General features: G+C 42.4%; 2 protein-coding genes across 12 annotated transcripts in view; one reads left to right on the top strand and one right to left on the bottom strand.

Annotated features, from left to right (window-relative positions):
• LOC124134935 (probable peptide/nitrate transporter At3g43790) overlaps positions 1 to 15330 on the top strand; it is a 53192-nt gene that overhangs the window by 23480 nt on the left and 14382 nt on the right. For all 9 annotated transcript variants that reach the window (XM_048396036.1, XM_048396037.1, XM_048396038.1 and 6 more), the window contains 5 exons: positions 8260 to 8440; positions 9664 to 9720; positions 11269 to 11351; positions 12130 to 12281; positions 12575 to 12697. In XM_048396036.1, coding sequence (XP_048251993.1) covers positions 8300 to 8440; positions 9664 to 9720; positions 11269 to 11351; positions 12130 to 12281; positions 12575 to 12697 — 556 coding nt within the window. In that variant the 5' untranslated portion in view covers positions 8260 to 8299. The remainder of the gene's footprint in view (positions 1 to 8259; positions 8441 to 9663; positions 9721 to 11268; positions 11352 to 12129; positions 12282 to 12574; positions 12698 to 15330) is intronic.
• On the bottom strand, positions 799 to 4592 carry LOC125380033. 3 transcript variants are annotated; one of them, XM_048396047.1, is made up of 5 exons: positions 3019 to 4592; positions 2343 to 2409; positions 1598 to 1766; positions 1257 to 1344; positions 834 to 934 (listed from the first exon to the last, which is right to left on the bottom strand). In XM_048396047.1, the coding sequence occupies exons 1-2, from the start codon at positions 3997 to 3999 to the stop codon at positions 2371 to 2373; spliced, it is 1020 nt and encodes a 339-aa protein (XP_048252004.1). In that variant the 5' UTR covers positions 4000 to 4592; the 3' UTR covers positions 834 to 934; positions 1257 to 1344; positions 1598 to 1766; positions 2343 to 2370. The 3 variants fall into 3 exon arrangements, with proteins under 3 accessions (XP_048252003.1, XP_048252004.1, XP_048252002.1); XM_048396046.1 differs by lacking the exon at positions 1257 to 1344 and having other exon boundaries at positions 799 to 934; XM_048396045.1 differs by having other exon boundaries at positions 1257 to 1766.

Genomic DNA, 15330 nt, shown 5'->3' with positions numbered 1-15330 from the left:
TTTACAGGTACTCAAAGGGATGTACAAAATCAGTTTACAGGTACTCAAAGTGATGTACAAAATCAGTTTACAGGTACTCAAAGTGATGTACACACTCAGTTTACAGACACTCCAAGTGATGTACAAGCTGAGTTTACTGGCACTCCAAGTGATGTACATGCTCAGTTAACTTTCTCTCTAATTTGACAAACTTCATAAAACATCTAATGGTGATCCAATGAACTATGATATCCTTAGTTTCATTGAAAACAATTAAATCTATCATAGCAAAACAGAATACCACTGAAACTTCAGGTTTCAGGTTTTAAGCTACATAAAAAAATTACGGCAATCTGCAGCAACTCTCAAAATTTAAACAATGCAGCCCACTTTAACAAGTGAATTAAATATCTAATTTGCAGTTTTTATGTAAATGTTGCTAACACCTATCATTGATTTTTACTTATTAAAACTCTGATATCCTTACCTTCATTGAAAATAATGAAATCTGCCACCAATATACATTAACAGCACATTAAAATAGGACTTAAGGGTTCTAGTTCAGTCATGCTTAAATCTTCAAGCAAGTTACAGTCACTAATCATGATCATGTAGTCACTATACAGCTCATGATAAATAAAACACCTTGGTTAAAGATAAAATTTGCATTACCAGTCTGCTTTACATTTATCAAGTGGAAATAATAAATCTTTAACTATTTCCATAAAACAATAACTGCAAACTCATTACCACTCGTAGTTCAGCATGTAAAACAACAACTTAAAGCTGTATTAGATATATAAGTTACAGTTCCTTGCGATCACTTTATGGTTCAAGCCACTCAAAGTCAGAAAGGCTGCTGATCAGCTTCAATACTTTGGCACCCATCTGAGTTTTCTTCTTTTTCCCTTTATTGCCTTTGGATCCCCTATCAGGATTGATACCAATGAAGCACCTGAAAAAAACAAAGGAAGATTCACTGCCATAATGTTCTGGCTACATATATTCACTTTGTCAAGTAAATTTAACATTTAACAATGGACTTAGCAGGGGCGTAGTCAATCTTCAAAGGTCAAATCCAGGTTTAATACCAAAATACAGCAAAACTAGTCAAATGTGTTTGTGGCCTTTGTGCTAGCTACCACCACTGCAATTTTCAACTCAATTGCTTAATCAATGTCTGACCAAAAAAAACAAAATGGTATTGGCGGCCATATTGGGAATCTGATCCGAATGCCTTGAACACATCTGAGTGTCATCATTGGTTTGGAACACACCAAGCTTCAGCTTCATCGGCCCAGTAGTTTTGAAGACGACCTTTTCAGCATTTTCAATATGGCTGCCATGACCTTTGGTCCAGGTGGGCTAAAAAGCAACCAAACAGTAGTCTATCCCCCAAAATACAAAATATAAATGGAATCTCATTTGCATGCTACAAATAATTTTCATTTTACCGAATTACCTCAGAAAATAGATAAACTGCAGAACCGATGCTAGAATTGTTGAGTGTTTCTGCAACCAATCTTCCTTGGTTTTAAATGTCCCATTTGTGTTTAGAAAAATACTTCATGGAAAATTTTCTTAACATATCACACATTTAAATATCATAGAAATTTACCTTTGAATGAACTCAAGTGTAGCTGCAGCCCCGGTCTGGTATTGCAGGTTGAAGATGTAGTATGATGCAAAGAGGGCTGAGAACGAATCCATGAAACTGTGACATCTTGGGATGAGGATTTGGCGGTCACACATTACCATGTAGCTCTTCCCAGCTAATACAGAGTCACCTGTACATATTTAAGTTGAAAATCATAAGGCCTTTTCTTTTTTTATTTGTTGAATCACAGATTTGTTTTTAACTGAAGTAAGATGTGAGGGGCATTTTAAGAAAGTATATTGTCATTCGGTCCAGGTGGGCTAAAAATAATGGTCATTTTGAATGTCGCCATCTCTGCCACAGAAAGCAGAAGCCCATTCCACAAAACAACCTCACGCTAAGATGATCTTAAAGAGATCATCTAAAACTAGGCCTTGACGAGTCATTTCACATCACAGGCTTACGAAGGTCGTAGCGTGAAGGTTGCCTTGCCTTGGGGACCCGTTTTCAATGCGATTTTCACACCATGACCATAGCAAGCCACTGGAATGCAGTATTACCCACAATCATCTTAGTTTTAGTTTGTTTTGTGGAACCGCAGCCTGGTCTACATATGACAAGGACAATGTGCAATGGAATCGCGGAATCCAGGGGGTCTGCAAGTTTTCACCACATCCAAGAGTAGACTACAGTCACTGTACACAATGTTACAGTAAACAAACTCCCATTGTAAACAACTGACATGCCAACAATTGATTCAACATACCCAAAACCACCAACACAGGTGAATCTGTTTAACTGGAAGCCTGGACTTCTGCAGCAGTTGATGTTTCCTTAAGAAACAAGTGTTAAAACCTTTTATTTTCAGAAGAGTAACCATTTTAGTGAATTTAGCTTTGGTAAATGAAGTACATGAAAAGAGATGGAATGTAATACTAGAATAACAAGAACAATTAAAAGCTTCAAATAAAATATTTTCTTAAAAGACATCTTTTATATTCATTTGACAAATAATCAATATGGACTTAAGGAATGCTAGATATATATGTATTTATCTGAACGGATAATTTGTTGATGTGAATATCTAGGAGATTGCTTTAACAGAGTGCCCTTAAATAGCTCTCAGTTTTTAATCTTTTTCTAACCAAAGACCCAAGAAAGGTTCCAAAATCAAAATCTGCCTACATCATGTACATCTAAGAATATTTTAAACCTTAGACAATCACTAATCAGCTAACCCCCATACCCATAACCCCTCTACCTCAGAGATATAGCTGTCATAAAATGCATGCAAAATGTGTCTGTGCATCCCATAAATTCAGAAATTTACAGTCCCTGGTGATTGGGCAGGTAGCAAGTGTATTATATTCATAATATTAATTCCAGAAGTTAAAATACTGGGAAAATTGATCAAGATTCAGCAACCTGTATATTGAACTTACATCTACAACATAGAAAAGCTCTTCATCCTTTTCTCCAAGGTGTCCCATTATGCACAGTACCACTGCCGACAACCAAGCCTTCAGGTTATCTTGACTACTCTGTCGTCGTGCTTCATCAAAGATGAATTCATTTCCATCAGATGATTTCCTGAAGAAATTGTTTAGTCGAGGTCCTTTCTTGGCGTATGCATTTCCCAGAGCGGATCGCACATTAAAACCAAGTAATTCCTGGGAGTGACACAGAACTCCTTGAATACTGAACAGAAATGGCCATGATAATTTGAGATCCACCACTGACATTCCACTATTGATGTCCCTTCTCTGCAGAGCATAACATGACAACATGTTCTCTTCTATCTTGTTCACATCTTTTTTGTCAGAATTACACTGATTCATCTCAATCAGGGCATCCCTGATTTCCTCCATGACCTTCACTTTATCACCTTTCAACTCTGGCATCCATTTAACACAACCATAGGAATCCCTCCTTGTTTTGACTTCATTTCTGGAATCGTCACTACCAGATTCAGTTTCTGTATTCTGCATAGGCCGTTTCTTTCCTGACATGCAGAATTTTGAGGATCCGCGATTCAGATTTTGGTTCCTGGTCACTAATTTGTTTAACAAAGTGTCATACCCAGAGCCCACCACACTGTCATCAATTTTGTCTTGAAGACTTTGTGTATACTTAGCTACCATCCTTTGTGCAATGATCGAAAACTGAGGTCGGAGGGCATGATGTGTGTTTCGTCTTACAACATCCACAACCTTATGTACAACCTCCTTCTTGGCATCTGGTGTTAAGCGTTTACCCTGTACAAGGGCCTCCTTGGTTAAACAGTTCAGATCATCCCAGGGAAGTTCCATCTTAACCGGCCAATTGGGGTCTCGATTTGAATACATGATGGGTTTCGGACTTTTCGGTGAAAACTTCATGGACGAATCACTCGATGATGGCGAAGTAGGTGACAAAGGTGACATGGAAGAACAGCTACTTCCTGGAACTAATATTAATAGAAGTTAAATGTTGTTAATCTCAAATCAATGTCGCAGTGAGAAATACAGGAAGGGTGCTTGTTGGTGGGGTGGTGGTCTATGTGAGATGGGTGTGAGATGGGTGGTGGTTGGTGTGAGATGTCACAAATCTTGGGTATGTTATCATACATGGGTGACCATTTAATAATAGGTGTGTTACAATATAGGTGGGCCGATACTTACTGTGAACATTAATCGAGACATCATTAACTAAATTGGACAGGTGAAGGAAAAGGGAGCCGCCACTAACAGATGCAGTTCGGTAAAGTAAGCTGCACGAGAAGGGTTAACTGTTTCCAAATTTCCGAAAAAGACATTTTCTTTGCAAGACAATAAAATTGTGTTAAAAGTTTTTTCCTCGAAAGAATCGAATGTTGAAATACATTAAAAATAGATGTTATCTGTCAGGGAACTGAAAAAAAGTCAGGTATTAAGTTTTTTTACACAAGAAACATTTAAAGTAGAGGCAATGAATGCTAAATTCAAACACCCTCATCTGACATACGGAAAAGATTACATATATCTATTCAGATGATTGCTTACCAGCTAATATTCTGGTGGAACTCTGCATCAAGGATCTTCTCAAAAGTTTCCGTGCATGGACAGGTCGAATGTTTCCCTTCAGATCGTCTTCATGGATCCACTCTAAATCCTGAATGGTTACAACACCAAGTTTCTCCAACTCCTGAACAATTTCAGAGATAACACTTTCTTCCAAATTCCCCAATATGTCAACTACACTTTTTCTCAATGTTGCCCTTAGTCCATAGTCTGATACAGCTTTAGGACTTTGTGGAATATTGCCACTTTCACAACATATTTCCATTTGATCCATAGTGTTCTGTTCCATTGTGTTAGACTGAAATAGCTTGTCTCAATGACAAGAAGTTTGTTCCAGCTTCCTGGTACACAGCAACAGGGCAGTAATCTGCAAATTCAGTAATGGAGTTACATACTAAATTGCCAGTGTTTAAATCCTCCTCACATGCAAATAGTTCCATTGCAGGGACAAAGAAAAATACTCCACGGCTAACAACTAAATACAACTGCTCATTATTGACTAACATGCTTTGAATTTTTCCAATTGTTAACTCTGATACACTTGACTGATTTATTATCATGATATCTCCAATTCTGTACTGCACACCCTTGAAACTCAACTTGTCAGCTTTGAAAGTGTTTGTCGCATCTAATGAATGACGGGCAATTGCTTCTCTGAATGCATTTGAATATACAACAGGATTAAATGGTGACAGGTTATCTGCAATCAGCTCAGCTGCAAAAAGAGTTCCAGAGTTATAGAAACATTGCAACATTTGGTGCTTTTTGGCCAATGTTTTTGCTAAGCTTTTGTAGTTTTGTAGTTTTCTGGCACACTTCTTAAAATATGAGTGCTTACTCTCAAATCTGAGGGTCCAAAGTCTCATCAAAGGTCCATACTTTAGGATAAGTTCAGGGTAATGACTGATGAAATGGTGCTTTGGCCGAAGCCTAACATTTGGAAAGAGTCTCTTTCTCTCAAACAAATAATCTTCCACAACTGAATTGAGGAAAGCTACCAATGACATAGAAAATGACTGACTGCACACTATCTCTGTTAATTTTTTCATCAACAGGAAAAGACACCACACACTGTCTTCAGTATCCAGTATGTATTTTCCAACTAACAAGGGGAATAATCTTATAAACACCCAATTTTGTACTGCATGCCCTGTAAGTTTATCACAGTTATGTCCAACAGTGCAAGGCTTGTCTAATGAATCACGTCCTCTATATTTGAATTGCGCAATACGCCTATTCAACTGGTCAAATGTGAACCAGTTTTTCTCTTTCACAAGGTAAGTAATGATCAGCATAAGATCATATGGCAAGATTCCTTCAAAAAGATCATGCCCCAAGCATGGTGGTAAACCATTTACCACATGGAAATGTGTAAGGTTATTGAAATCTGAATTTTTCTTGATGCCATTATGATGAGGTACCTTGTCATCTGTAACAACTTGAACACTTTCCTGATAATTCTCTATAGTCCTCTTGTAACCGCTAGCTGGATGATCCCCATCAAATGCTTCACTCTTACTGATAATGCAGTATCTACAAAAATAATCTGCTGAGAAACTCTCTAGATAGCCTCCAATCATGTGTGATCCTAGATTGTCACCAAGTATACAGAACAATGAGCCTTTAATGAAAGTTCCATCACCAATGTCAAGTCCATGAAGCTCTAACTGTCTTAAATCTCTTAACAGAGGTTTAAACAATTTGTCTGAACCAAATTGTTTCAAATCTTTCTCTTTGCAGAGAATTACTAGTTGCATGTGATCTATATTTGATCGTCTAAACACAGGGTAATTGCCAAGAGTGAAATATACACCTAGAAGTTTGTGTTTTCTGCGAGCAGATCCTAAAGGGTTTACCACCTCAAAGGCATCTTGGTAAAGTATGATCTGAAATAGTTTATCCCCGCTCAAAAAAAATGAACTTTTCTGATAGAGTGAACCCTGATGAATGTCGATCAATTTATCTGCACATAAAGCCTCCCTGTTTTCAAGATCATGAAAGTTTATGAACTCCTTGTGGTAAGAATATAAACATGACAGAGTCTTTAGTATTGGTATGTACTGGAAACTGGACTGATCCCCACTGGTCACACTGTCAGATTCTAACACTATTTCTTCAGGTGGAACATATGTAAAATGTTTTGTGTAGAAACTTGTCCTACATTTATTTGACCTCAGTGGGCCATTATTACATTTGGAAAATACATCAGACTCATTTATGTCATTTTTCACTTGCGTAATAACTTCAGCACTAACCCCAAGCAATAAAAGTCTGTCTTCAATGTGTTTTTCAATAATCTGAACACTACAGTCATGGAATGATTGAAACTCGTGTATTATATCTTGAATAATTGAAACTGGCAGCAAATGTTTAGCCTCTAACTTCATGTAAAATTGCGCAACATTTCGTAGAAAATCTGCCTCCGAAACTTCTAAAAATGTACTTTCATCATCATTAATTATATCATAATTAACAGAACTTTTCTCACTGGGCATCTCCTCAAAATTGTCAGTTTGGTTTTCAGTTTCAGCTCCATTATTGCGGGTGGCAGAATAAATATAATCTGATGAAATGCAATCCAAACGCTGATGTTTGTGCTTTCTGGACAAATGTGACGAAAATGTAGATATTTTGTCACATTTCACCTGGCAATGTCTGAAAGGACAATTAACAGAATCTCTCTGTCTAATATGTTGTCGCAAATGAGTCAATAGGTCATCAATAGACGGGAATGTTGAGTCACAATTGTCTCTCCTGCAGCAAAGTAATACTGCAACACTGGGTCTCACTGTCCTGTGACCTTCACCTTTATGATCGCGGTGAACGTGAGACCTGAAGGCTGAATATGTTTTAAACTTCCTTTTACATTGTTCATGACAACATGGGAACTGTATATTTGGAACATTTCTGTGAATTGCATAATGCACTACATAGTGTCTGAGGTTATCTGTCTGAAATTGGCAGGATTTGCAAGAAAGCATGGCCCCGTCATTGCTCGGATTAGCGATACCTCCAAACTCACGGCCGTAAAATGTTGACAAAACTACTACAACGCATAAAATAACTATTTTCATGTTCCACAAGATCTACGACCATTTTGCCAATATAAAGTTATACCGCTGTTGTTGTTTTTCGGTCGGATTTGGGGGCCACAGTCTTCTTTTCTTCCCGATGACAAAAAATGGCGGCAGGAAACAAATATCCCATGATGCATTTGGATACGGTAAAATACCGTCACCCTAATAGTCGCGATTGCGAATACAACAGTGGAGTACCGATTTTACGCGAAAGTACCGTAAAACCAACGAAACGGGTACGACAAGAACGGTATTGTACTGTTTCACCCGAAACAGTACAAAAATGTATCGAATTTACGCGGACTTACCGTAAAAGCAATGTAACGTGTACGGTAAGGGTTTACAGTGTGTCTGATCTCAAACGGGAGCTAAATCGGCACTGTGTGAACGCAGCCTAATAAGTATAGTCACGTTTTAGGATGAGCTTATTTTTTCAAGCAGATGGCGGCTGAGTGTTTTTTATTTACACAAATTATTAGCTGTGTTTTTTGTCTACGAGGATATAAAGTGCGCCTCAAGCAGTTGTTCATTTCGCAAAAAAATCTGAGTGCCTTATTGTTTGTTTCAGAGAAACGAAGTGAAAGCTTTTAGGAAACAGAGAAACAACAATGGGAAGCACTGTGGATCCTGCCGAAAGACGCTCCATGACGTCACGATTGTGCCAACGAATCAAAAACAAGCTCTTATTCTCAGGGGATGGAATGACACCTCCCAACTGGCCCGTCATCGGCCTCATGTTCCTTTCACTGGTGGGACTTTGAAAACATCTTTTTTCTGAGAGGACATTATGAAAATGAGCGTATTATTAATTTTTTTCCGATGTAAAATTTAAAAAGAGATCGAATTAAAATGAGACATGTAATATTTCACGGGAGTGCGGTACATCGCAATACTTGGTCTGCCGCGATACGGGTATGATAAGGTAAGGTCAGGTATGGGTACGTAGCGATACAATATATTTAACTGTCGGGGCAAACATAAGGTTTAGACCTATGTTTGATTGTGGCTAAAATGGAACATAAAAGAAATTATTACTCGATGGTGATGTGTGTGGTACGGGTATCATAGTTGTGTTCTGGACCTTATTTTAGCAGTGTTTCGTCAACTGTTTTCATCCTAGTAACGTTTTGATAACATTTCTATTTGGTCAAATACAATTTTGAAGTGTATACTTTCAATTACCTGTCAGAGAAGGACATGTGAGAGGGTTAAAATGTATTGAAAGTCACGTCGGCAGTATATCAGCCATATTGTGAGTACAAAAAGTAGTAGCACTTATATTACATACCTAAAATAACCTGTAACCTATCACATCAAGTACTGTTCAAAGGGTTTCATGACTGTTGTCTCTTACTGTTGTCAGTTCACATGGGGTATACATTGTTTAAAAATATCGTATATCGTACCGCGAAATATGCTTCGTATCGTTACAGCTATATTTTGGGACACAAAATTCCTAATTCTTTGCACTACCCGTGAAGATCAGGTATGGAATAGGTCTTCACCAACCCATGCTTGCCATAATAGGCGATTATGCTTGTCGTAAGAGGCGACTTCCGGGATCGGGTGGTCAGGATCGCAGACTAGGTTGATGTATGGTAGATTGGTAGATCGATGCTCATGATATCAATCATTGGCTTGTCTGGTCCAGACACGATTATTTACAGACCGCCGTCATAATGCTGGAATATTGGTGAGGCGTTAAACAACAAACAAAAAAGATAATTCTTTTCACAAACAGCGCACCTCTAACACTGTGAATATGCTTTCTAATGCTGTTGTCTGATCCCCACAAGGCTCTAACTACGAGCCCAGGGCTCTGGGTACTTATTCTGACCCGGAATACCTAAAGTCTACGTCAGAGATCTGTACATCCAGATGATTCAGTTTGGTGTTCCCAGTGTGAAAACACTGAGAGTGCAAGATTCTGATTACAAATGCCATGTAATTATATTTGTGTAGTTTGTTTCAGTTCGCCAGCGCCTTCACTCTGACTTTCATCTTCCCCTTCCTCCCAGAGATGACCCTGGTGAGTTGTGTAACCTACTTCCCATTTCAACACGAGGGAATTGGGGTGATATGTGTAGGGTGGGTGAAGTGTGTAGGCTGGGTGAAGTGTGTAGGGTGGGTGAAGTGTGTAGGCTGGGTGAAGTGTGTAGGGTGGGTGAAGTGTGTAGGCTGGGTGAAGTGTGTAGGGTAGGTGAAGTGTGTAGGGTGGGTGAAGTGTGTAGGCTGGGTGAAGTGTGTAGGCTGGGTGAAGTGTGTAGGCTGGGTGAAGTGTGTAGGCTGGGTGAAGTGTGTAGGGTAGGTGAAGTGTGTAGGCTGCCTGAAGTGTGTAGGGTGGGTGAAGTGTGTAGGGTGGGTGAAGTGTGTAGGCTGGGTGAAGTGTGTAGGCTGGGTGAAGTGTGTAGGGTAGGTGAAGTGTGTAGGCTGGGTGAAGTGTGTAGGCTGGGTGAAGTGTGTAGGGTTGGTGAAGTGTGTAGGGTGGGTGAAGTGTGTAGGGTAGGTGAAGTGTGTAGGCTGGGTGAAGTGTGTAGGCTGGGTGAAGTGTGTAGGCTGCCTGAAGTGTGTAGGGTGGATGAAGTGTGTAGGGTGGGTGAAGTGTGTAGGCTGGGTGAAGTGTGTAGGCTGGGTGAAGTGTGTAGGGTTGGTGAAGTTTGTAGGGTTGATGAAGTGTGTAGGCTGGGTGAAGTGTGTAGGGTGGGTGAAGTGTGTAGGGCGTGTAGGGTAGGTGAAGTGTGTAGGGTGGGTGAAGTGTGTAGGCTGGGTGAAGTGTGTAGGGTTGGTGAAGTGTTTTTAGTGAGGAGAAGTGTGCTGGTGAGTGAGTGAGTGAGTTTGGTTTAACGCCGCTATGAACAGTATTCAAGTAATATCACGGCATGTCAGCTTAATGTAGGAGGAAAACCTGAAGTGATGCAGGTCTCAGACGTTTACCGCTTCAGTGAAACCCACGAGCACGGGTATGGTGCTGACAAACCTAGAAACATAATCGGGGCGAACCGGGATTCGAACCCACAATGATAGGTTTCTGGCGTGCGACGCAACTCTGCACAGCGAATCGCGGCGCCTTAGACGACTGGGCCCCCCGTGTCCCCCGCGGGTGTTTGAAGTAATGTGACGTGATATGGGGTTTAACGTTGCATCCAAGATTATTGTGCTATATATATAGTGCATATCTATATATATATATGTGTGTGTGTGTGTGTGTGTGTGTGTGTGTGTGTCCGGACTAATGCCGATACCATGTCACAGTAAAACGTGAATACCCCCTCAGACACAGTATACTGACTCCCAGCTGGCCAGCCCTTGTTTTAGCCCCTTAATTCCGAGCGTCAGGCAGGGTAACAACAAGTACAATCTTTTAACTTCTTTTGGTATGAGGCGGCTGTGGATCGATTCCTGGACCTTCCGCTTTCGTGGGGACGCTCCACCACTAGACCACGGCGGCTGTCTTAAGTCTGTAGTGGTGGTCTAGCAGTCAGGATTATTTGAACTTAGGTTTTAATCCCCGAAAATATAACTGATATACTGTTCAATGAAGTATTCCAACACATTTCACTCACTCATTTCATTTCAGGGCTTCGGATACAGCGAGGAACAGAAGGGGTACTATGCTGGGTTGGTGGCCTCGTCTGTGTTCGCCGGCCGAGCTGCAGGAAGGTATGTACACACTTCCGGGTACCCGTGAGCAGCAGACCGGATCACCAGATGGCGTCATAGAAATTATATTGATAAAGTCAAGTGTTTGTCAGAAAATTGGAAGTAGCATCCTCAGACCGGAAGTTCACATATCTTTCTTGAAAAGGGTCATCAATTGCGCAGATCGATACTCGTGATGTCCATCAGTGGATTGTCTGGTCCAGATTCTATTATTTACAGACCACCTTCATATGACAGAAATATTGCTGAGAGCGGCGTTAAACATCATCACGCGAAAAGGGTCAAAAATCAATATAAAGACGACCCGTGAAGTTTCGGGGTACAATAGCTTTCATCAACCCATGCTTGCCGTAAAAGGTGACTATGCTTGAGGTAAGAGGCGACTAACGGGTTCGGGTGGTCAGGCTCGCTGACTTGGTTGATGCATGTCATCGTATCCCAATAATGCGTGGATCGACGCTCATGATGTCAATCATTAGATTGTCTTGTCCAGTTTTCCCTTATTTACAGACCGCTGTCATGTAGCTGAAATATTGCTGAGAGCGGCGTTAAACAACAAACAAACAAATAATCAATTTAAAGACGTGTCATTTATCTGTCTGCTGTCATCTGATTTGCTGAATTAAAAATAGTTTACATTACATTGCATTATAGATTGGTTCACAGTATCAAGATTTGAAATGTTACCTTTCCCGTCCTCGCATCAGTCAAGAAATGCATCTCTGTGGAAAAAGGAAAGAAAATATAAAAGAAAGTGTTCCCTTTTCAACTGTTACAGCTACTTCTGGGGCTGGCTGTCGGACAGGAAGGGCCGGAAGTTGGTGCTACTGTTGACGCTAGGTGGTAGTGGTGTGTTCTCGCTCGTGTTCGGATTCACGCAGAATCTCGCCATGGCCATATCCGCCAGATTCTTCACAGGGCTCTTTAGTGGTGAGTTCTGCAGGGGCTTGTCATCCAGATACATACTTGGTTAATGCTGCTCATTCAGGGTCCCAATGTGTTTGCCTAACACTGCACTGATTCAGTTTTGCCTTAAGTAAAACCCACGGCAGCTTAAACGACTAAAAGACTATGCGAACAGTTCAGGGAGTGTTTGGGTGTGTTTGATCGTCTCAAAAAGTTAGTTATTTCCCAACATGAGAAACTTATTTTTGTTAAAGCCTCGTTAAACCTTACTAAAACATTTAATACTTGGCAGTCTTAAAGTCTGGTGTTGTTTACAGGAATCCTGGGCACGGCCAAGACCGTCCTGTACGAGGTGTCGGACAACAGTAACCAGGCCGTCGGGATGTCCATGATTAGCCTGGCCTGGGGGGCTGGGATCATACTTGGGCCAGCTACTGGGGGTGAGTCACTATGTGGGGTTGGGTGGGGCCTTGCGGAGGGAGGGTCACTGTTCATGACGTGTAAGTTTCTTTGCGGGGACAGTTAGGGATATTTCTTTGCGGGAACAGTTGGGGATGTTTCTTTGCGGGGACAGTTGGGGATGGTTCTTTGCGGGAATAGTTGGGGATATTTCTTTGCAGGGATAGTTGGGGATGTTTCTTTGCGGGGACAGTTGGGATGGTTCTTTGCGGGGACAGTTGGGGATGGTTCTTTGCGGGGACAGTTGGGGATGCTTCTTTGCGGGGACAGTTGGGGATGTTTCTTTGCGGGGACAGTTGGGGATGGTTCTTTGCGGGGACAGTTGGGGATGTTTCTTTGCAGGGACAGTTTGGGATGCTTCTTTGCGGGGATAGTTGGGGATATTTCTTTGCAGGGATAGTTGGGGATATTTCTTTGCGGGGACAGTTGGGAAGGTTCTTTGCAGGGATAGTTGGGGATGCTTCTTTGCGGGGACTGTTGGGATGGTTCTTTGCGGGGACAGTTGGTATAGTTCTTTGCGGGGACAGTTGGGGATGCTTCTTTGCGGGGACAGTTGGGGATGTTTCTTTGCGGGGACAGTTGGGAATGGTTCTTTGCGGGGACAGTTGGGGATGTTTCTTTGCGGGGACAGTTGGGGATGTTTCTTTGCAGGGACAGTTGGGAATGGTTCTTTGCGGGGACAGTTGGGGATGTTTCTTTGCGGGGACAGTTGGGGATGTTTCTTTGCGGGGACAGTTGGGGATATTTCTTTGCAGGGTCAGTAGGGGATATTTCTTTGCAGGGACAGTTGGGGATATTTCTTTGCAGGGAAAGTAGGGGATGTTTCTTTGCGGGGACAGTTGGGGATGCTTCTTTGCGGGGACAGTTGGGGATGGTTCTTTGCAGGGACAGTTGGGTATGTTTCTTTGCAGGGACAGTAGGGGATATTTCTTTGCAGGGACAGTAGGGGATATTTCTTTGCAGGGATAGTTGGGGATGTTTCTTTGCGGGGACAGTTGGGATGGTTCTTTGCGGGGACAGTTGGGGATGTTTCTTTGCAGGGACAGTTGGGATGGTTCTTTGCGGGGACAGTTGGGGATGGTTCTTTGTGGGGACAGTTGGGGATGCTTCTTTGCGGGGACAGTTGGGGATGTTTCTTTGCGGGGACAGTTGGGGATGGTTCTTTACGGGGACAGTTGGGGATGTTTCTTTGCGGGGACAGTTTGGGATGCTTCTTTGCGGGGATAGTTGGGGATATTTCTTTGCAGGGATAGTTGGGAATGTTTCTTTGCGGGGACAGTTGGGATGGTTCTTTGCAGGGATAGTTGGGGATGCTTCTTTGCGGGGACTGTTGGGGATGGTTCTTTGCGGGGACAGTTGGGGATGTTTCTTTGCGGGGACAGTTGGGATGGTTCTTTGCGGGGACAGTTGGTATAGTTCTTTGCGGGGACAGTTGGGGATGCTTCTTTGCGGGGACAGTTGGGGATGTTTCTTTGCAGGGATAGTTGGGGATGTTTCTTTGCGGGGACAGTTGGGATGGTTCTTTGCGGGGACAGTTGGGGATGGTTCTTTGCGGGGACAGTTGGGGATGCTTCTTTGCGGGGACAGTTGGGGATGTTTCTTTGCGGGGACAGTTGGGGATGGTTCTTTGCGGGGACAGTTTGGGATGCTTCTTTGCGGGGACAGTTGGGGATATTTCTTTGCAGGGATAGTTGGGAATGTTTCTTTGCGGGGACTTGGGGATGGTTCTTTGCGGGGACAGTTGGGGATGTTTCTTTGCGGGGACAGTTCGGATGGTTCTTTGCCGGGACAGTTGGTATAGTTCTTTGCAGGGACAGTTGGGGATGCTTCTTTGCGGGGACAGTTGGGGATGTTTCTTTGCGGGGACAGTTGGGGATGCTTCTTTGCGGGGACAGTTGGGGATGTTTCTTTGCGGGGACAGTTGGGGATGTTTCTTTGCGGGGACAGTTGGGGATATTTCTTTGCAGGGTCAGTAGGGGATATTTCTTTGCAGGGACAGTTGGGGATATTTCTTTGCAGGGAAAGTAGGGGATGTTTCTTTGTGGGGACAGTTGGGGATGCTTCTTTGCGGGGACAGTTTGGGATGGTTCTTTGCAGGGACAGTTGGGGATGTTTCTTTGCAGGGACAGTAGGGGATATTTCTTTGCAGGGACAGTTGGGGATATTTCTTTGCAGGGACAGTAGGGGATATTTCTTTGCAGGGATAGTTGGGGATGTTTCTTTGCGGGGACAGTTGGGATGGTTCTTTGCGGGGACAGTTGGGGATGTTTCTTTGCAGGGACAGTTGGGGATGGTTCTTTGCAGGGACAGTTGGGGATGGTTCTTTGTGGGGACAGTGGGGGATGTTCTTTGCGGGGACAGTTGGGGATGTTTCTTTTCAGGGACAGTTGGGGATGGTTCTTTGCAGGGACAGAGGGGGATGTTTCTTTGCGGGGACAGTGGGGGATGTTTCTTTGCAGGGACAGAGGGGGATTTTTCTTTGCGGGGACAGTTGGGGATGTTTCTTTGCGGGGACAGTTGGGGATGTTTCTTTGCGGGGACAGTTGGGGATGTTTCTTTGCAGGGACAGTAGGGGATATTTCTTTGCAGGGACAGTTGGGGATGGTTCTTTGCG

The sequence above is a fragment of the Haliotis rufescens genome, unplaced genomic scaffold (assembly GCF_023055435.1).
Source record: "Haliotis rufescens isolate VD_foot unplaced genomic scaffold, xgHalRufe1.0.p SCAF_15, whole genome shotgun sequence".
Lineage (NCBI taxonomy): Eukaryota > Metazoa > Mollusca > Gastropoda > Lepetellida > Haliotidae > Haliotis > Haliotis rufescens.
The sequence above is the reverse complement of the archived record's forward strand: the minus strand, read 5'-3'. Positions and strand labels throughout refer to the sequence as shown.